This window comes from Centroberyx gerrardi, chromosome 13 (assembly GCF_048128805.1).
Source record: "Centroberyx gerrardi isolate f3 chromosome 13, fCenGer3.hap1.cur.20231027, whole genome shotgun sequence".
In the NCBI taxonomy this organism is placed as follows: Eukaryota; Metazoa; Chordata; class Actinopteri; order Beryciformes; family Berycidae; genus Centroberyx; species Centroberyx gerrardi.
Window position 1 is genome coordinate 1,655,793 of NC_136009.1, and position 22,059 is coordinate 1,677,851.

Here is a 22,059-nt window from a genome sequence, read left to right on the forward strand (position 1 = left end):
TTCTGAAATCAGAAAAAATTCTGAAGTCAGAAAAAAAAAGTAAGACAAAAAAAAAATGAATTTAACACATTTTCAGATTAAAAACCATGCACATTTAAAGAAACGTGAACCTTCAATTCTGGGAAAAAAAAGAAATTCAATCAGTTGAAGTTGTGGGATTTTAATTTTTTCATCCAGAAAATGCATCACACCCCACTTACTGCACACTGCAATGCGTTATGTAATATTATATATCATATTTCTTTACAAAATATACTGATATTGTTGAGGACACATATTTGTTAGGTGCTGAGTTCTTATAGCCCATGTATGTGAATGATAGACTCTTCAATAGTTGGCATCAATTGCTTATAAAGCTGTTCTTTTGTTCCATAGGCAGCATGACATGTACTGTACTTCCTGACCTCAACCCTGAGAACACAGCACTACCATACAGATTTTACATCTTTTCTTTAGCAAATATTTTCTACATTTCTTACATGACATTATGTGCAAGAGGCTTTCTTATAATAATGTATTTTTTATTTATTAACGGATTCACTTGTTGATCTGTTTACGTTTGTTCATTTCATTGCAGTCTGGATTCTGTATGACGGCGTCTGCTGTGTGGTTTGGAGCCATGCAGTCTCTTTCTGAAGTGGCTTACCATCATGTTATCATGTTACCTAATGTGAACCTCATTCTGCAGTTCTTTCAGTTCACTAGACCAGGCCCGAGTCAATAATGTAATGTGATTTTGTCTTATTAGCAAACAATAAACAAGCCTTGCCATAACGTCTATCCATTTAATGTGTTAATAAGGCTTGGGCCTATATTCAATCTTATCGAATATCGCGATATTCCGGCAATATCGACCAAATGGCCATATTTTCCTCCAATGCTTGAATAGTGAGATCAAATTTCGAGGCTGTTAATGATAATTATTCTTATTATAGCGTAGAAATTTGATGTCATTTGGAAGAAATAAAATAAACCAAAACCAACCCCGTATATCGTATATCGCGATATTTTGACGGGACAGTATCACGAGATAAGATTTAGAGCCACAGACACAACATAATAAAAATAGTTTTTATTGGCTATAATATACAAAAAAAAAAACACAAACACTGTAAAAAAGAAAATACAAATGTCTGTTATGTGAAAACCTTGTAACTCCAATCTTGGTGATTTTAATGTTATAAGAAGGACTAAAATTCATTATTCATTCATTCACCACCCTTGCTTTTATGAAACCCTTTTAAAACCCATTGGATAAACTCAAAATCACGGTGGTCAAGCTGAAAGCCTGTTTCTTCTTCCCGAAAAGTTTGGATACACAAGATTTTCACCGGACAGCGACAAAATACAATAGCATTTGGATTATTATTTCCTAGACACACCATCGCCTATGACTGTGCATACACATCCCTAACTTCCACTGATCCCCGTTGGGCATCAAACCACCAGCAAGCAGTTTGTTAACAGGACTGGAGCCAATTCATTTCAGTTCACAGAAACTGCAACTCATGGTCACATCATGTCGCATTCATTCTCACGTATTTTTCAGTTAGCTGAATATGACAAACTTTTCATGACAAAAGTGTTTTAGTTCTTGAATTCTGGACAATTGAAAATGATCTGAATGCAGCCCAGTTTGCTCCATTAGCAGTGGGACTTTATTAGGCTGCTAATGGAGGCAGGTCTTTGTTCCATTTGAAGTTAGGCCCAGGGATTTGGGAGAAGTTGTGTGGGTGACTAGCTGTCAGACTTGATCAAGTTGCCAAAGTAAGCAGTTATGGTCTTCAGCTTGTTGTTGAGGAAGTTCTGCTCCACCTCCACCTTCCCTCCTGGACCGGCCAGAGAGGCGATCTGGGAATAAATATATACGTAGACATAATATTACAATGGACCAGTTCCATTTTCAAAATTGAATACATGCATTTTGGGGGAAAAGGTAATTGAGGGCCATTGCTCAATATTTGCAGTTGTGTCTTTGCAGTTGTATCACAAATCTCATGTCAACCAGGTGTGGCTCCATCATGGAGGTCCATTGGAGAATTGGCTGTGCTCTAATAATGTTTAAATACATAACAACCAGGCTAGAAAAAGAGACACCTGTAAAAGATTGTTGTGGTGTGTCTTAGTCTTTAGTCTCAGGGCCCTATTTAAACAATCCATGGCGCATGGTGCAAGTGCATTTAGGGCGTGTCCAAATCCAAATTGCTAGTTAAACGACGCACAATGTGGGCACAAAGTAAGGCGCAAAGGGGTTATACTAAGTCCCTTAATTAATCATAGGTGTGTTTTGGGCGTAACATGAACTCAACCAATCAGAGTGTCATCTCCCATTCCCTTTAAGAGCCACGTGCGCTTGCACCTTGGCGCATTGTTATTTAAATGGCGGATTCGGCAAGTTGGAGAAACGAACGGTTTTCTTGCTGAGGAAACGGATCTGCTCGTGCGCGATGGCAATGTGTGTGTGCGTCGGGTAGGCCTATGTTGTGCGTCGGGTGAAGGTAAGATGCCTTTGCAGTTTATTTTCATGACTTTTTGTTGGGCTGTGCTTTTTAAATATTTACTGTGTTGTTTTTCTTGGTTGTAGGTTGCGTATTTAGCAATTGGCAATGTGTGATGATGGAACGGGACATGTACGTTGCGCATTTGGCACTGCGTAATGGTGAAAGCATATGGCAATTTGGCAACAAAATACATGTCAGGAACGAAGTGAAAGTGCAAATTTTCATAGTAGATGATCCTATTTTTCTATTTTGCATGGTAACGTTGTGTGTGTGTGTGTGTGTGTGTGTTTGAGAGAGAGAGAGAGAGAGAGAGAGAGAGAGAGAGAGAGAGAGAGAGACGCATCTTACTATCTGAATAATGCGCCCTTTAAATAGCAGGAAAATACTGCGCCAGACTTTAAACCAGGTTTTTGTTGGTCAATGGCGCAATCGCTTTCCGCTGCCTCAAGATAGCAATGTGCCAACAATGCGCCTGACCACACCTCATTTTAAGACCAACACGCCCATGGGCGCAAAGATGGGCGCAAGTACATTTGCTATTTACCGTAAATCCTCCAATATTGGCCCGGGCCTTTATTTACCTCAACTGCAGAGGGTACCAGGCCTTTATTGGAAGCAGGCTTATATTAGAGACAGGCCTTTATTTCTAATTCCCTCTGTTTGATAAGTATATTTGCTCATATTTTAGTACGAAGCATCCTTGTTTTCTGATCTGCTTCTGTTGGGGTACGTTAGGTAGACGTTTTTTTGTTACTACAATGCATTACGATAATTACGGTAATCGACGACGGCATGCTCCAGAGACTTCCGCCGGCCGAGCCATCTTGTGGCACTTGTACGTTACTACAAACTACAGTTACAAACAGGCACCAGGAGTTTACCGGTATCCACCGTTGTTTGCATGTAAGCTGAAGCTAACTGAAGCTAACTGAACCTAAGAATAGAATCTATACAGTTATATCATATCGGCATTTATTTCGATGCATATGCGCGAGCTCAGTCCACCTGACAGCCCTCTGTTCTGTCAGCAGAGAGAGAGACACAGACAAGCATGGAGGTTTCGGCGTGCCCTCAGAGTTTCCCGGGGGCACGGCCAGTGCCGATAGCTGGGCGCCGATGTGTTCCCAGTGATCCGGCCAAGATTTTGGCAGGGGTCCGGGGCTTGGATCGGGAGGATCAATGCGGGCCGTGGGCGTGGTGGAGAGGACAGCGGTGGAGAGAGGAGACGGACACGGTCCAGCCATATACTAGGTTTTGACCTAGTCTTGTTTCCTTTGTTTTTTCCCCCGGTCTGTATTTGAGGCCGGCCTTTATTTGTTCGTGTCGACCACGCCCCCGGCCATTATCGGAGACCCGGCTTTTAATTGACTACAGGCCACTATTAGAGGATTTACGGTAAACAACGTGGGTGCTGGCCGTGAAAATGACAACTGCGTCGGTCGGAAACTAGCAATGACACTTGTGCTGCGCTTTGCGCCGGGTGTAAGATAGGGCCCTTAGTCTCAACTCCAAAACACTCTGGTTGTAGCTTGAGAAGAGTCAACTCAGTTAACCTGAACAAACTTTTTTTTGCTTTGGTAGCTAGCTAACAACTGATGCTAATATTAAGCTGCAACTATTAACCACAACTAACACCTGCTACTGGCTACGTAACATTAGCTAGTGTGCAAATCAGATGTGTTAAGATAGTATGGTTAGCTAGTTAACAAACTGACATTATCTAAAACGCGAAGTTGTAGGCTATCAGTCGATAAGTTTCCAGTCAAAAACAGCACAAAAATGAACTATGTCTACTGAATTCTATTGAGATGGCCAAATTATAAGTTCAGAAATCAGCTGTTCTCAGCCACCGTTGTCCGAGAGCTGAGGACCTCCAATATGGCAGCCAGAAGACGCATTATGTAACAAGAAAACCTTCTACAGACTCTAAATTGTTCATTATTTTGTATGAAGGTCTAATAACTTCAATGATGGTCCATGCTAACAATCACTGTGTAAGAAAAAGTCTGTTTTTTTTTTTTTTATACAAATTATACATCTCTCATTTTGAAAAGATAATTCTTCAATTACAACTTAGTGATGTAGATAGAAGAGCAGAAAAATCAGCATTTGTGAAACTTCCACAAAGAGAAGCTGGTAAAAAAAAGTGTTCTATGTAAAAATAAGAATGATTACTTGCACACAAAAAAACATACTTATATATAGCATCCTACATACATTTTATATTTCATATAAATATTCTGCATACCTTTCTTAGTTCTACTACTGTTATTTTGCACACTCTAATGTAATCCATAGTTTTCCCCATACTTGCCATTGTACACTGTCAGTTGCTTATGTTTATATAGCCCCAGTTTGTTCTATTCTTATTTACATTCTATTTTTTCCTTGCTGTATCCTATTGCTATTTGCTGCTGCAATGATCCAATTTGCCCACGAGGATAAATCAAGTTTCAACTAATCTTATCTTACACACACAAACCGGCATGCATGACCATGCAGACACATACAGACCTGGTCCATGTCAGCGTTGCGAGGCAGGAAGTACACTATGTTGTCTGATATCAATTTGGACAGGCGGAAGATCTCAAAAGTGTCAACAGTTAAGAAAAAAACCCACAATATTTGATAATAATAGTTAACTTTTTCACGAAATAATAGTTAACTTTTTCACGAAAGTGAAAGGGAAATATCACTAATTGGTCATATTACCGAAGGGAAATGTCATTTTAAAGCCATTAGAAATATGTCAACATATAGAGCTTTCACTGCTTAAATCCCCATAGGAGTTCCTGCATCAACCACCATCACCTGGCTGTAAGTTCACCTTCATCATCCTTTTGCAACTCTGAAATCATGCTTCTAACACATAGTGCAACTGATATATATTTTCAGTACTGTGGGATCACTTTCCTACCTGAAATTGAATTTAAATTTAAAAACCAAAATGAAGAAACATAGCAGGCAAAACCTATTTCTGATTGAATATAGCTAATGAAAGTCATGAAACTAACTTACTTTAACTTACTAAGAAAAAGGACACCAGGAAATTAATTGTTGAAGTCCAACTGTGTTCAGCAAATGAGCAAATAAATCTGTCATTGTATGGTGAAAAAATAAGACCTCTAATAACTGGATTTAAGACATTTTAGTACTTTTTAAGGCCCTATATTTAGATCATTTATTTTAAGACTTTTCCAGACTTTTTAAGGACCCCATCTCCCCTTCTCCGGTCAAAGGATATCCATCAGGCTCCATCATGGTCTTGATGTCGAACACCTCGGCGGTCAGGTAGTCTGGTCCTCCCCATGGCGGCGCCAGGAAGACCACATCACCATGGAGATGGGGCGCCAGCTGCAGGAAGTCCCCCTGCAGGAAGTCGATTCTGTCAGCGACGCCATAAACTGTGGCGTTGTGGCACGCCAAGTCCAGCCTCACCGGGTCGATGTCTATGGCAAGGACTGAGTGGAAAACACAAAATTCACTCATTCATTCATTTTGTCAGAGACACCCTGGATAGGTCTCCAGTCCATCACAGGGCTAACACAGATAGACAGATACTCCCATAGTCCCATTCGTACTTATGGGAAAGTCTCCAATCCACCTGACTGGCAGGAGGAAACCCAGGAGAATATGGGGACAGTCTTCCAACGGTGGCGCTGCTATAAAATTCCATGACTTTTCCAAAACTAAGTTGGAGCGCTTCCATGACCTAAAAATGTTCTTCCTCCCTGGTTCGTTCATGTTGTTGTTCAGTCTGGTTTCCACTCCAGTTGGACTGAAAATCTCATGTAATATTTAAAACAAGATCAAGAAAAGTACAAAATGCAAATGAACTGTAACACACATTCTGTTGTTACTATGTTTTTCCAAAAATGGTCCAAGTAAGGTTTCTCTGCCTTCACCATCTTTTGTTTTGGTCACCTGATGCACGTTGCGCATTCAAAGGCTGCGATTGGTCGGTGTATTGAAACGCTTGATATACCACACCAGGACTTTCTGGGGAATTGAAAATATAACAAACACATATAACACTTGTAGCCAAATTACATGATGATTAGTCGTGGAAACATAAACTGGTGATATATGATTAATTACGATTAACTGTGCAGCCCTACCTAACCCTAAGCCCTGTTCTAATCTTAACCCTACACCCAAGTCCTAATTCTAAACTAACCTTAACCTAAAACTAATTCTAATCTTAATCCTAAACCCAAATTGTAATCCTAAACTAGCCCCATGTGTTGCTTAGATCACAATTGTACAAGCTTTTAAACTTATAAACCTATAATCTACTAGTGGAAGATAGCAAAAAAAACAAAAAACAAAACTTAGTAGTATGATAATATCGTGTATCGCGATATTTTGGCAGGACAATATTGCGATAAAGGTCCCATATAATGGAAAACGGGATTTCCCTTGCCTCTTTGATTATAAAACATTGTGAAAGTATCAAAACGCACAATAGCCAACTAAATCCACACAATCCATTAGAAAACCAAGCCTCTAAACGAGCCCTTTGGACTTCCTTAACTTTGTGGCGTCACAAAGGTTCGCTCATTATCATTTTTGGAAATAATAGGCTAACAAAGTGTTTTTTTTCAAAGCGGTTGAGCGGTTGCCATTGTTTATTTACCGGAGAGTTTTCCCTACCTGTAGATGCCGGGACTGTGGTGTCTCACGTTTCACTCTTGAAACAGTTAGCCAATCAGAACAGAGGGTCATTAATATTAATGAGCCTTAAAGACACAGCAACAAAAACAGCCTGTTCTTGGTTTTTGGTACATGACACCACACAAACGGTTTTTAATGGACCTCAAGACATAAAATAAAACACTGGAAAGTGTAGAATAGGTTTTGGATATCACCCAAGCCTAGTCAGGACCAGACAACATCACTTCACAAAAATGTTCTCATTCTGTGTAAGGTGTGAAACTCAAAGTGGTTCTCGCAAGGATAGAAGTACAAGAACACACATGAAAACACACACACACACACACACACACACACACACACACACCCAAACTAGGCCTACCTCTCTTGCCAGTGAGGGCAAACTGGATGGAGTTTCCTCCAACACCACAGAAGGCATCTATGACCAGATGGGCGTTGGAGAAACTGTGGTTGACCCTGAAGGCGATGTGCTCAGCAATCCTCTCTGGTGTGACGGAGAACCAGCCCTCTGAAAAACACAGGGACAGCAAGACCACATGAATGGTGTGTATGGTGTGTGTGTGTGTGAGTCAGAGAGAGGGAAAGAGAGACAGAGAGACAGAGAGACAGAGAGAGTGTGTAAGCATTTTCTGCCTTGTCAGGACAGCTGAAAAAAATCGCTGTTTTCACTTGAATGGAGCTGTGAGCTTGTTTCAAATTCACAGACAGGCTGGAGAAGTCTCCCCTCCCTCAACAACTATCGCTGAATGTGTGTGTGTGTGCATGTGTGTGTGCCAGTTGTTCCCCCAGAATTGTATTCTGATCAGGGTGGAAAATCCTCTGAAACAACATTAAACACAACACACTAAAACTCTCCACTGAAATCCAGATGAACGAAATTATTTCAGGGTTAGCAGCTCCTTAAGGCAGGGTGACCCACCGCACCTATGCAATGGTAGGGGAACTGGTGTGTGTGTGTGTGTTTGTCAGTGTGTAAGTGAATACGTCATCCCTGCAGAGCTGTTGCTGTAGGGGTTTAATACACATTATCCCCTCTAGGTGGCACACTAATGTCATGAACATCAGATCGGCTGCTACAGGAGCATATATCTTCTAACAACAGCTGAGGGTAATATGGACTAAATTCTATTCAAGCGGAAATGACTCTTAGCAATCTAAGATAAAAATCACTAACATGCTGACAACATGCCACATCACAGGCCTGACTGACTGTTAACCAAACTCTGCAATCAAGTCTCAACAGTTATGTTAGACTTGATTGCACTCTCTTAAGCAGTGGTAAGGGAACAAACCTAATGCTACGCCCATCAGTGCCCATCAGTTTAACATGTGCGCCTCCAAGAACAACCAACCGGGTGATTGGTCTTACTAATGTACTCCATCACCATATGTCCTCCTATTCACAGGTGGGTACAAAGAAATAACTGGAATATTAGACCTGTGTCTCTGTCCTCTGGAGGAACTACAGAAATAGCCTCTTTCTATAAATATTTCTGAATTTCTTGTGAAAGAGTGGTGATGCTCTCTTGTGAGGTCTCCTCTCTCACTCAGTTCAATGGAGGTGGAACATGAGAAAACTGAAGTGCATCACCCAGTTGGAGCGTTCTGTTCGTCCATTCTGTTAAAACACATCAGCTCCGCCACTTTGTACTTGACTTCAGCCCACTCTGCCGCCAACTGGCCAAGTGAAGGCAGATCAGCCCGTGGGGGGCTGAGGAGGCAAGCTGGAAAGAGAGCGAGTTTGATTTTGAACCACACGCTCTTCGAGGTGGTTGCAGCCGGCCAGCGGGTAGAGCTGGGAACTGAGTTTCAAAAACTTTCATCCATCATATTCCTTTCATCCATCATCAGAATTAAATTGTATATGTTGCATACAGAAACCCAAATACAAACACTCATTGTATTATGACTTATTTATTATGTAAAATTCGAATGAATATTTCATACAAAACATGAACTTGCATATCATTTAGAATTTTTTTTCAAGTCAGAGTATATTTTCCTGTTTCAATTTCATGAATATCTAAATTCCGTCTGTCTGCTAGTCTGTTAGCAGGATATCTGAAAATGTTATGAATGGATTTGCCCGAAACTTTGTGGAAAGGTTGGTTATGGGGCAAGAAAGAACTGATTAACTTCACACTGACTGCCACAAGGGGGCGTGGCAGTGGGCGTGGCTTCTCACTAAAAGGCATATAACTTCAAAATCAAATTTTATGTGCCTATCAGCAGACATAAGAAGAGGCAAAGCTTCCAAGTCATAACCGCCCTGCCAATTTTTCCCAAATACGGTCCAGTGGTAGAAGGGCAGCCCTAATGGCCACTGAACAAATACAGTGCTGATTGGCCACATGGTGCTGCGATAATCGGCTAAAACGCTTAAAAGTGGAAAGAATTGGAGCCATATCTCATGTCCCATTTCAGGTCCAGTCACGAAAATGTGTGCATCTGCTGATGTGAAACAAGTTGGTAATGGGGCAAGTAAGAAATTAACTTGTGTTTTTTCCCACGCTGCAGCCAAAGGCATCACAAGGCATTTTCAGGTCAGGCAGTCAGTCAGGTAGTCATGGAATGTTTTGTGAGATGATATGCTTAGTCAGCTTTGGCTGCAAGATGTGTTTCCCAAACATAGGCACAAAATCAAAAGTTGGTCAATGTATAGAAACTGATCTAAATCGATCTCTAATGCTCCTGATGTGCACATCACATCATGTTTGTCATTTGGAGATGCACAGACCAGCAGACCAGCAGCAATGTACTCAATCCACAGTCTCCCGGTTTGAAAACTAAAGTGAAACTTAACATTCCACACACTGCTCCAAACTCGCCTGTGTTAGTAACAGGATTTGTACACAGTAACTTGATAACACGTCTTCTGCTGCCCTACAAACTTTAATGGTAGGTAATGTTATTACCTTGTGGTATTTAAGTAACTAGTAATTAGTGGAATTAGGTAATTTAACCGATAATCGTGTCACAGTGCTTCAGTGCACAGAATTGAATTGAATCTCAAAATTAACCATCTAGGCATGATTGCTATTTTCACATGTGGTGCCTTGTCTAAGAATTTATGGAGACTGAAACTTTATCCTTATTAAATGCTGTTTCAATTTCCATTTGGAGTTGATAGCATAGAAGCTGAACTCAATGTACACTGCCCATCAAAAGTTTGGACACACCTGATTGAATGTACTATGTCAAAGCGATTCTCGTCAGACAATCCTGGTGTACCGACACTAAGGTAATATCCCAGTCCTGTTCTGGGGATGTGGAATATATTACTTTAAAGTGCAGGCCATTTTATTTACTGAGAGAACTGCAGTGCATTATGAATGCATTATGCATGAGAATACCTATCCAGACGCAGCTCTTGTTGTTTTGGGGGATTTTAATCACTGTAATCTTCGGAATAATATACCCAAACTCCACCAGTTTGTGAATTTCCCCACCAGAGGAAACAACACTTTGGACCACTGCTACAGTAACATAAGGAATGCATATACTGCTGTCCCCAAACCCCATTTCGGTAAATCTGACCACCTGGCAATCCTGTTACAGCCCACCTACATCACAAGGCTGAAAGCTAATCCAGTCAGTTAGAACTGTTAAGAAATTGACTGACAGTGCACTGGCAGGCTTGCAGGGCTGCCTAGAGGCTACAGACAAGAACATTTTCAAAGAGGCCACAAATAATATTCACGATTACACAGAGACTGTTAGTAGCTATATTAACTGGTGCACTTCCATCTGTGTCCCCTCCCAAACTAGTCGTGTTTTTCCCAATCAAAAGCCCTGGTTCAATGCGGATATACGTATGAAGATCAGGAAACGGTGTGCAGGTTTCAAGTCAGGGGACATCATTGGGTGTAAGCGGGCCCGATATGAGCTACAAAATTCCAGCAGAGCTGCAAAAAGGGCACACTCCCAAAAACTTGAGAACTGCTACCTAGATAACAACACACGTAGTATGTGGCAGGGAATCCAATCTGTCAATAACTACAGGAGAAGCACGAATGGGACCGAGACCCGAGACACCACCCTACCAAACAACCTCAACAGTTTCTATGCCAGATCCGACAGACTGAACAGAGATATCCCCTCAAAATCCCCCTGTAACTCTGTGGAGACTGCACTCCAGGTGACACACACACAGGTTCTTAGGGCTTTGAAGCAGGTAAACCCACGCAAGGCAGCAGGACCTGATGGAGTGTCACCGAGAGTCCTGAAGGCCTGTGCTGAAGAGCTGGCAGGGGTGTACACAGACATTTTTAACTCCTCTCTTACACAGGAAACAGTCCCACGGTCCTTCAAGTCCTCTGTTATAGTACCGGTCCCTAAAAAACCAAACACATCCACAATGAACGACTTTAGGCCGGTGGCACTTACTCCGGTCGCCATGAAGTGCCTGAATAAGCTGGTTCTCCAATCCATAAACTCTGTGGTTCCAGACACGGTGGACCCCCTACAGTTTGCCTACTGCCCGAACAGATCAGTGGACGACGCGGTGGCCCTGGCTCTTCACTCTACACTGGAACACTTGGACACTAACAGAACATATGCACGTATGCTCTTTTTGGATTACAGCTCTGCTTTCAACACGATCCGGCCAATGAAGCTGATTGTGAAGTTGGCAGACCTTGGAGTGCCAACACCCACCTGTAACTGGATTTTGGATTTCCTTACAGACAGACCACAGGTGGTGAGGATGGGAATAGGGTCTCTGCTGAGCTCACAATCAGCACAGGAACCCCCCAGGGCTGTTGCCTCAGCCCTAAACTCTATGCCCTGTACACTTATGACTGTGTTTCCACCCAGAACAACAATATAATTATTAAATATGCAGATGACACAACCATCCTCGGCCTCATCAAGGGTGGGGACGAGTCATCATACAGGGAACAGGTAACAAAATTATTGTCTATGGAGAGGACAACGACCTTGTTCTTAACACAGAGAAAACCAAAGAACTAATTCTGGACTTCAGGATGAGAGCCCCCCCTCTGCAGCCTCTCACCATCAAGGGGACTGAGGTGGAGCGGGCTGACAGTCACAAGTTTCTAGGCCTTCACATGTCAAAAAAACTGAGCTGGACTATAAACACCGTGACAACAGTGAAGAAAGCACAGCAGCGGCTTTACTTCATCAGGCTGCTGAAGAAGGCCGGACTCAGACGTCAGCCCCTCACCCAGGCCTACAGAGGACTCATTGACAGCATTCTCACCAGCACGGCATCACTGTGTGGTTTGGAAACACCACCCAGGCTGAGAGGAAATCTCTTCAACGAGTCATCAAAACTGCAGAGAGAATCATCGGCTCTGACCTCCCCTCCATGGACACACTCTACACACAGCGCTGCAGGAGAAAAGCACAGAGCATCCAAAGTGATCGACACCACCCAGCTCACTCTCTGTTCAGGTGGAAGAACTCAGGATACAACCTGAGACACCACAGGCCAGAGAGCATCACCACACACAAGGCACGCTTCCACAACAGCTTTTTTCCAGCCACTGTCAGAATGATTGCAAAGGACATTAAGGCGGGAAGGAAATACCACACCCCCCACCTCATTCACACCATGGACACTTAACACCTCACAACACTCTCACACCTTACGGACTGGGATTTAGTATTCAACTACCTCACCCTCCGGGTCTCTGTCATACAGAGTTTTTTTTTTTTTCCCAGTCCATGGGTCCATTGGTTGTTTTGTTTTGTGCAATAACTCAATTTCATAGTGCAATAATTTATTATGCAATAACTTATAGTGTGTATTTTTCATATAGTGTGTATTTATTTCATAGTGTGTATTTTTACATAGGGTGTATCTATTATTTATTTTTTATGCTGCTCGTTTAATTGCCTTTCTTTGCCTGTTTTTAAAAGCTGACTCAGTGAGTTACGCACAAGAATTCCAATGTACCTGTACTGTTCTGTACCTGTGCAAATGGCAATAAATCTCTTGAATCTTGAATCAAAGCCATTTTTATCTAAAGGCTTATGCTTAAATGCTTGAAATTTGTTCCTTAGACAAATATAAATAGTGAAGGCCTATGTATGAATTTCTTTCCAAAGCCATTTTCCATCAAGGCAAAAGGCGGCTACTTTAAAGAATCTAAAATATAAGATAGTTTTGATTTGTTTAACACTATTTTGGTCACTGCATAACTCCATTTGTGTTATTTTATAGTTTTGATGTCTTCACTATTATTCTAAAAGGTGGAAACTAGTAAAAATAAAGAAAAATGTGGTGTGTCCAAACTTTTGACGGGCAGTGTAAGTGTATTTGCATGCATGTTGTGGGTGGACTCACCGCGGTCCAGCCTGATGCCTTCATCGAAGCGTGAGAAGAGCCGGTAGCGCTGAGCCCAGTATTTAGCCAGCTCCGGTTCAGCTGCCATCTCTGCCGGCATCTCACCACATCCGCCCCTCCACATCTTCCCTCGCTTATTCTTCTTCTTCTTCTGCTTCTTCAAACCTTTCACACTCAACGCTACAGACACACAATTCATTTTACTTTACTATACTTACTATACTATACTTTACTATAATTATTTTTATATTAAGCACCACTGTTTCTCCAATATTAATCCAACATATATATATAAAATACATTCATAAACAGTTTATTTATGTAATACAATTTTAAAACAGGTACAGCCCTATTGTTTGGAGTTTGTACATTTATCATTATAGAAAAGCCCCACCTGGGTGATAGTTTATTTCCTATGTATTTGTTATTTGTTGGGTGTTTGTCTTAAGAATCTACTTTACTACTTTAAGAGAAGCAGTTGGTGGGTCACATAGAGAATATAAAGGCTTATAAATATAAAGGCTGATTTTCAACAATTTCATAATTTGATCAGTTCTTTTAAATTCTTTTTGAGTTTTGCTTATCCTTTAAATAATTTAATGCAAAATATTTCTTCAATTCACTGTTTTCAGTTGATTATTGATATCGGCCAAAATTTTCATATCCATGCAAGACTATGCAATATACTTTACAATTTGACTCTCGTGTCAAAAGCATGTCCCCGGACCTCTCTAGCTGGCTACTCTTCTCATTTAGCTGGCTACTGCAAAATTTACTGAGAATAGCAACTCTGCCAGTAGCAGGATCCCAAACATGTTAAATGTCAGTTTTCAGGCTATTTTCGTGGCCTCATTCAAATGAATGGGAAGTAAAGATCCGAACGCTACAAACTCATCCAGCTGCAGCCGATCTTGGTAGTTTATATTCTGGTTTTCATGGCCAAGTGCCAAATAAGCCCCATGTTAAAACTAAGTGGAATATTGCTTTAAGAACAGACGACAAGTTTATTATTCTCGTTTTCTGATTGATCAGACAGTGAGTGCGACCAGTGGTGAAGTGGCGGTTGAGGAGGAGATACTTTCTGGATTAACAACAAGGCTTTTAGACTGAAGTAACAAATACTCAAGCCTGGATATTCCTCTGGGATATTATTACTAGAAGTCTGTGTAATTTTATATGGAGCATAAAGAATTGATTGAAAGAAACATTATTTTACACACTTTATTTCACTGCTTTGCCATCCGAGTCTCCATAGTGTCCAAAATGTGTGTATGTATGGGTTTCCATAGTGGTATGCACATTCTCCTGTCAAGTTTGTTTTTTATATATCCCAACTTTTTGCATGGAGAGTGGCGTATGCATCTTTCAAGCCCTGATTCGTGCAAATGATGCCCCTGATCGTGTTGCTCGCAGTGTGAACACATGGGAGATTTCGTATGATAAAAGCATTAATTCTAGACATTGGCCCTGTAGTTGTTTGACTTTTGTGTGATGTATATTATGACATTTTTTCTATCAGCAGTTTTCTTGTTCTGGAGATGATACATAGTGTAGGGAAGACTTACCTGTGTTGCCTTCAGGTTGGTTAGGCAGGAGAAAGTCTTGAAAGATTTCCGGACATACCAACTGTCTGCTGGGTTGCTTCTCCTCAACCTCCTCCTCCTCCTTCTCATCCTCCTCCTCTTCATCCTCCTTATCCTCTTCATCCTCCTTCTCCTCCTCCTCCTCCTCTTTGTCCTTATGGCCAATGTTGACAGTCCCAGTAGAGGAGGTGAAGGAGGTGTCGGGCTGAGTCCAGTTCCTCCTGTCTGACTCTACACTGGAGTGAGGACTAGGATACTCTTCCTCTTGAACCTCTTTATTTCTATCTACACTGCTATTCATCTTCCTCTTCTCCTTCTCCTCCTCTCCTGCCACTTTTCCTAAAGTTCTAGGCCCGGTGGTCTCATCCTCTGGCTCTTGTTTGCTTCCTCCTCCCAAATCACCGAGGTCACACAGGGTCTTCTGTGTCTCTCTCTGGGCCTTCTGAAGGAAGTTTTGTACCTGGGAAATGAATAGTCTTAAATAAATGAGTCTTCTTTATCACATGTCAACTCCCAATCCTCCCACTAACCATCTGGTTGCATTAAATTGGGGATGCAAATTGGCACAAGCAAGGCTGATTTATTTTCATCATAATCTACAACATATCCCAAAATTTTCAAGCAATAGTCTGTAACCTTTTCATATAAATAAATGTCTGTTTTGCTACGCTCAATGGCTCACTGATACACGTACACACATAGAAATTAGTGTAATGCCCAGTTGCCACCTTTGTCTGATTTTGAGCCAGGAAAAAAATTCATCAATAGAAAATCTAAGGAAAACATCACTGTGGTTAGAGTCATTGAGAGTAATGATTTCTGTCATCTCAGAAAAAGTATATAGATGAAAAAGGTATGGTCCAAAGCCTTGTGGAAGGACACTGTTAGAAAAGTGTGTTTCAATTTGTTTTGTGTATTTGCTATAGATGCCAAATATCTAATGAACTCAAGCAGCAAAAGTAGCAAAAGTCTTTCTTGGAAAATGCTTTGAAAAAATAGTTACAGCATTTCTTTTGCTCAATGGACTCTTGCCGTGATTAGGATACTGACATTACCACGATTCGTGTTGCCTGTGGATTTGTAGAAGATATTGAATATCAGGCGTCGCCATTTTGTGTGTCTGCTGCCCCGACCCATAAATGGGCCGGTGCCTTAAAATGCGAGCTCAAGCTTTTTGGAGGATTATAAACATGCCGAATTTACCAGAACATCCTACCAGTTAGTGAAAAAGTCTCAAATTATATTTTCTGATTTACTGTATGTTTTTTGCTGATAAGCAAGGAAGAAACAAGGGACCTTGGCCTGACGTTCTCTCTACAAGCTGCGTGGAGGCTAACGTTGAACACAATAACAAAATAATGAATTGGAAAACGTGTAGGGAATGTTTCTAGCGAGGTTAGCTAACATATTCAGTAATGGCGTAACTGTTATTTACAAGCCACTTATTGTTGCTATTGGTTAGCTAGGAAGCTAACTAGTCAAGATAGCTGCATAGCTTGAGAGGAGTGCAAGTGCGAGCCAAGTCTAATTACGGTATTCATTCACTATTTTTAATTGTTAACATTGACATCTCACATGTCAGCATGTTTAGAACCAGTTTAATATATTGGAAAGAAAGAATGAAAACCTTTTATCAAGCACACTAACATTACTATATTTGGATAAAAACTATGATTTATTTCCACATGGCTAGCCAGCAATGTCATGTAGCCATGTACCCTCTTTTTTTTTTTTTTAAGATTGTTTTTTGGTCTTTTTTGCCTGCAGGATGCCCCATGTACCCTCATTTTAACCAATCTATACAATTTATGTTCTCTCATTTTGAAACACAATTGTACATGTGTAGAGAATAAAACCAAAATCTAATCAAATAGAGTAGAAGCAATCAGAGGAGGAAAACTCTGTGGAGGAAACTCAGGCATTTTATTTTATTTTTCCCTCTTGCAAGATGATAAAGTCCTATTCTGCATCGTCAGCGCATGAATAAAAGTGCCGCTACTGATCTACCTCAACTTCCCTCTTATCCCAAGGTCAGCTGTCTGTGTGAGTGTTAGAACAGTGTCTGTGTGTCAGCGTGTGTGTGTTATTTTGCTCGCCTGACACCCAGAGGAACCTGAAGAAAGGTGAGTGATGATAAAATAATAAAATGTAGATACACAGTGTAACACATCCACCAACTACAGCAAAGAGCTGAGACTGAGAGGGGAGGGTCAGAATGTTTCTACCATCTTAATTAGTTTGTATTTTTATTTGATTTATTTTGTTGCAATATTTTTTTTTTCCCACGACTAATTTATTCAACAACATTCGTTACAATCCTACAATTCTTGAAAACTAAAACCATGATTTTGCAGTTCAAGTTCAAGTTTTTCCAACGGTAAGAATTCACATATTTGTTCTAAAAATAGTCTAAAAGTAGGAGGCATTTCTTTTTTTTTTATGGAATTAAGTAAATAAACACATGGGCTTAAGGCTGTTTTGATATTCAGCATGGCTTCAGTTGCTATATGAATCAAGTTCCAAAAATCTTTACATTTTTCGAACTCCCAGAAAAGATGCATGAATGTTCCTTTATTAGTTTTTACATTGTAAACTGTTAGGTGAGAGACTTTGGGACAATTGATGCATCTTTACTGGTGTTAAATAATATTTATAGATAAATTCAAAATTTGATTCATTGATTTTATTATTAATGAGTGGCTTCTATTACGCACACTTCAGACCACATGTCCCCATTTATAAACAGTTCTATTTTTATTTTTATTTTTTTAATGGAAACTTGCCAAGAAAGGACGTTATACATTTTAGATAAGACAAACTCATTATTTTAAATCTGAAGATACAGTATATCATACTCAATAAAGGACTTGATCTTTGCCCCTTCATGAAGGAGATCCTTAAAATTGTTTCAGACTGACTTCACACCACTTTAATACATTCACAATGTTCTTTATTTACTTTACTGACTGAATTTACTTTCCATTTTATTTTTAGTAAATGCTCAGTTAATTTTAGTTAAAGTCATAATCAGCGACATTTTCATGACTAAATGTCAGTTTTGTCATTTTCTATCACCGATTGATATAAGACAACAAAAAAAATAAAAAATAAATAAAAATAAATTTGATTTTTATTTACCCCTTATTTAACCAGGTAGGTCAGATCAAAAATATATTTTTCAGAAACCTAGCCAAGAAAGGAGCATTAATACGAAGTACAACATTGTACAAAAGCCAAATGCAATCAAATCACATCTAAGAGAGAGCAAAGTCAAATTTTCTTTATAAGCAATTGAATCAGCAGTAGTTTCATATCAAAGCAGCAGGTTCAGTCTCCCACAAGATCTTTAGTTAAACTCATTAAACATTCAAACTCACCAAAAGAGACCAGTCCTGTAAATCACCGTCAGTTTAAACTCTGCGAGACAGACAGGCTCTTTAAACCATTATCAGGCTAAACTCACCAAGAGAGACCAGCTCTTTAAATCATTATCAGTTTAACTTCACCCAGAGACATCAGCTCTATAACCTTCAATAATTTTAAAGTGGGAGAGCGGAGCACCTGGAGGCACTTTTGCCTCATTCAGTTCTAACCTTAGGGACAGATAACAGAAACAACTCGTGACACCATACAGACTGTACCATTTTACAGATATAAAAGCACAAATTGTTAAGAAGCAGACTCATAAAGGCCTTCTGGACAAAAAATGTACCATTGAATACATTTATGAGTGGACAGGGAAGGCCAGTTAATCCAAGCATGTAAGGTACAATGATGAGTGAGAGATTTACTGGCAGTAATAAACCTCAATGCTCCATGATGCAAGTTTGTGAGCCTCAGTGACCCTGGGAGCAATGATGTTTTTTGAAAATAATTTTTTTTTAATTTGTTTATATTTTTGTATAAAATCTAAAACAATTGCAAATAAGTTACAAAGCTGTAGTACATCTAAGAAGAGAGAGTAATAATTTTAGTGTTAAGTGGTACAGAGCTACTTTTGAAGAGAATATTCGCATCAGTTTTGTAATTGATATTTTAATAAGGTTACTGGCTAAAGGTTGTTATGCGTCATTCAAGCACGCTCTACCCATAATTACAATGTTTCCGACAGTATTGTCTACTGCTTGCTACTGTTACTCTGCACTGCACCAACCATTACAAGTGAGATAATGAGGTAAATATTGGACTTTTGGATCCACAGTGCAATCATTTGGCTTCAGAACACGAGCTATTCGGAGTAAATTTATGACAATTTTTTTTGTACTTTTTGGAACTCTAAAGAAATGGTCTCTACTCACTAGGGATGCAAATTTTCAGAAATTTCCTTAATCGATCGTCCGTCACGTTAATGACCAACTATTCATTATGTAAAAAACAGCTTTTGACATAGAAAATAGAAAATACAAAATGCGTGTTTTTACACCTGTCTTTAGGCCTACTCAACAAGTTACTCAACCAAGCATAATTCAAAAGAGTCGGGACCCCCGACAACGGACGTCAGTGTTTCCCACAGGCTGAAAATGTACTTTCTTTAGGGTTCATTACTTTAAATTGTCTTTACATTGTGTCCAACGGAACCCAACTGGTGGAATATGCAATGAAGTCTCTGCACTGCACTCATGTTAACTTTCTGAGTGTTGAGCAGCATTAGAATTGTCCGATTGAAAGGTATCAAGTTACTCTTTACCGTTACAACACATGCGAGTTCGGAGAAATTGTGGAATTTTATATTTTTTTACAAACGTTTTCAGAAAGGGAGACGGTCTGTCAGGTTGAGTACAGAGCTACTGCATCGCCAAATGACAGACATGACGTGATGCGCACATTAGACGCATTACAGAGTGATTTAGATCAATTTCTATACATTGATTAACTTTTTACGTTGTGCCGGCCGTGCCGATATTGTGGCGCTGCCACAGTTTATGTATTGGAAACAATGGCACGACAATCTACTGGTTTATTTAAGAATAAGAGCATATCTACGTGGTCAGGGATGAGTCCAGTGCGCAGCCTGGTGACAGTCAGTCCATCCGCTGAAACACGCTCCGGGGGAACAGCTGTCCCGGGTCGGGAGGCACAAATAGTGTCGCGCTATCTTCGCCAGCCGGGGGAATGCATTCTCTTTCATTGTGCTTGTAGAGGTGCTGTATTTCAACTTTGTATTACCATGTTTACAATGAACACTGTTGTCTTTTCGGGTGTAATGCTTCTGCCCGCTTGCTTGGCTTTCTTCTTCCTCTGTATAGGCGGTGAAATAAATTGAGCCCTTGTGGTGGTAAATCATTTCCGAAAAAAATGAGAAAAAGCACATAACGTACATTATCGATTAATATATGCTTGATCGATCAAATTGTTAATGGTGATTAATCGTCGATTAATCATTAACATCCCTACTACTCACTCTAGTTGTTTTGGAGAAGGATTATATGGAGCTGCACCAGCTAACTCACTATGTGTTAAGACATGAGTGTGAGTAAATAATGACAAAATTTTCATTTTTGGGTGAAGTAGTCCTTTAAGATCCTAACCCATTTTGAAACTCACTGTAAACGGGGCTCACTGTAAACTTGGCTTTCATTGGCTATTAGTGGTCTACACCCACCTCACTGTGAACTAGGCTCTCATTGGCTATTGGCAGTCTCCACTAACCTCACTGTGAACTGGGCTCTCATTGGCTCTTGGTGGTTTGAGATCCCCACAGACTTGTTCAGGACCCTGCAGGTGTCGGGTTGTAAATATCCAACATGGCAGCTCAGTTCAGTCTGCTTGGATTCAATCTGGAAGCTCCTCACAGTACTAGATAATCTTTGCTGACCGTTGGTCTAGACCATTGGGATTTCCCCAGTCAAACTGAAAAATCCTTCAGTGTATCCCCAGCCTTATGTGTCTTGGTGTAAATGTTTGGAGGCGGTACCTTCTGCAGCGTGGTGCTGATACGTGGCTGTGTGTCGTCTCCGTCCCTCTCAGTAAACCACGTGTGTTTGTTGGTATTGGCTGCTCTCCTTGTCTGCCGCTGGCGCTTCTGGCTGGAACCGGCTTTAAACCTGAACACACTGTTGAATCTGGCATACAAACATACACACAAATACAAGGGGAGACATTTATCATACAACAGCTGCTTAATTTTTTAGAACGCTAGTCACACGCTACGACACTTTATGTACATCCATCCTTGCACATTTGCGCTTCACATGCATTGCTGTAAATTCAAATACTCGCTTCTTCAGTTTTCACACATCTCTCTCATTGTTATATTCTGCATTTTTTTAATGATATTTGCCATTTTTATAATGGTTCCACTACCCACTGGTGGCACTTGATTCATGTTGCGTTTGGTTATCTTTTGGTGCCAAAAAAAACTAGAAATAACCCTCCAGTGTCCTTCCGGCCTACAGACGCTGAACCGAGCTGAACCTGACTGCTAGTAACATCTGTAGGTAACAACTGTAGATGTTACTAAATATCTAATCTTATATATTTTAGTGATAACTCAATAGCAGACCTGATGTTTACATGGCATGTGATATTTCAAAAGCAGATGTTCATCATCACACAGTGACTGTGTTGCTTTTAAAATTCACACCAGTGCACATATATTAACAACAACAACAGTAAAGACATTAGTAGATTGATCGTCAATTGTATCTGTGCTTCTGTGGTGATATGATGCAAATATGACCATCTACAGTGTATTTCTGTGAAATCAGCATGACGCGCAGGAGACTTTTCAGGTTTCACAGCAGGACTAATTTTCAAAAAGAGCAAAATTGGACTTAAAAACTAAAATTAAACAATAGATTCTGGGGAGTTTTTGGAAACAAAGAAGATCTGTGTACAGTAGGTGCAGAAAACAATCTTAATGTTTATGGAGTTAAACGTTGACTTGAAATTAAAGGCAAATAGACTATAGAGTAATAAATACACATTGGAGATTTTGAAGACAATGTAGAAAGTGACATTCACATTAGTATCAGAGCCTCCTATTTTGCAA

At 40.3% G+C, this 22,059-nt stretch overlaps 1 protein-coding gene across 2 annotated transcripts in view; it reads right to left on the reverse strand.

The window, feature by feature from the left end:
- Positions 1 to 1,085: 1,085 nt before the first annotated feature.
- tgs1 (trimethylguanosine synthase 1) overlaps positions 1,086 to 22,059 on the reverse strand; it is a 34,734-nt gene continuing 13,760 nt past the window's right edge. For both annotated transcript variants that reach the window (XM_078287462.1, XM_071906562.2), the window contains exons 9-15: positions 20,983 to 21,130; positions 15,051 to 15,528; positions 13,486 to 13,665; positions 7,537 to 7,683; positions 5,746 to 5,962; positions 5,016 to 5,094; positions 1,086 to 1,851 (exon numbers count right to left, since the gene is read on the reverse strand). In XM_078287462.1, the coding sequence (XP_078143588.1) occupies positions 1,738 to 1,851; positions 5,016 to 5,094; positions 5,746 to 5,962; positions 7,537 to 7,683; positions 13,486 to 13,665; positions 15,051 to 15,528; positions 20,983 to 21,130 (1,363 nt within the window). In that variant the 3' untranslated portion in view covers positions 1,086 to 1,737. The remainder of the gene's footprint in view (positions 1,852 to 5,015; positions 5,095 to 5,745; positions 5,963 to 7,536; positions 7,684 to 13,485; positions 13,666 to 15,050; positions 15,529 to 20,982; positions 21,131 to 22,059) is intronic.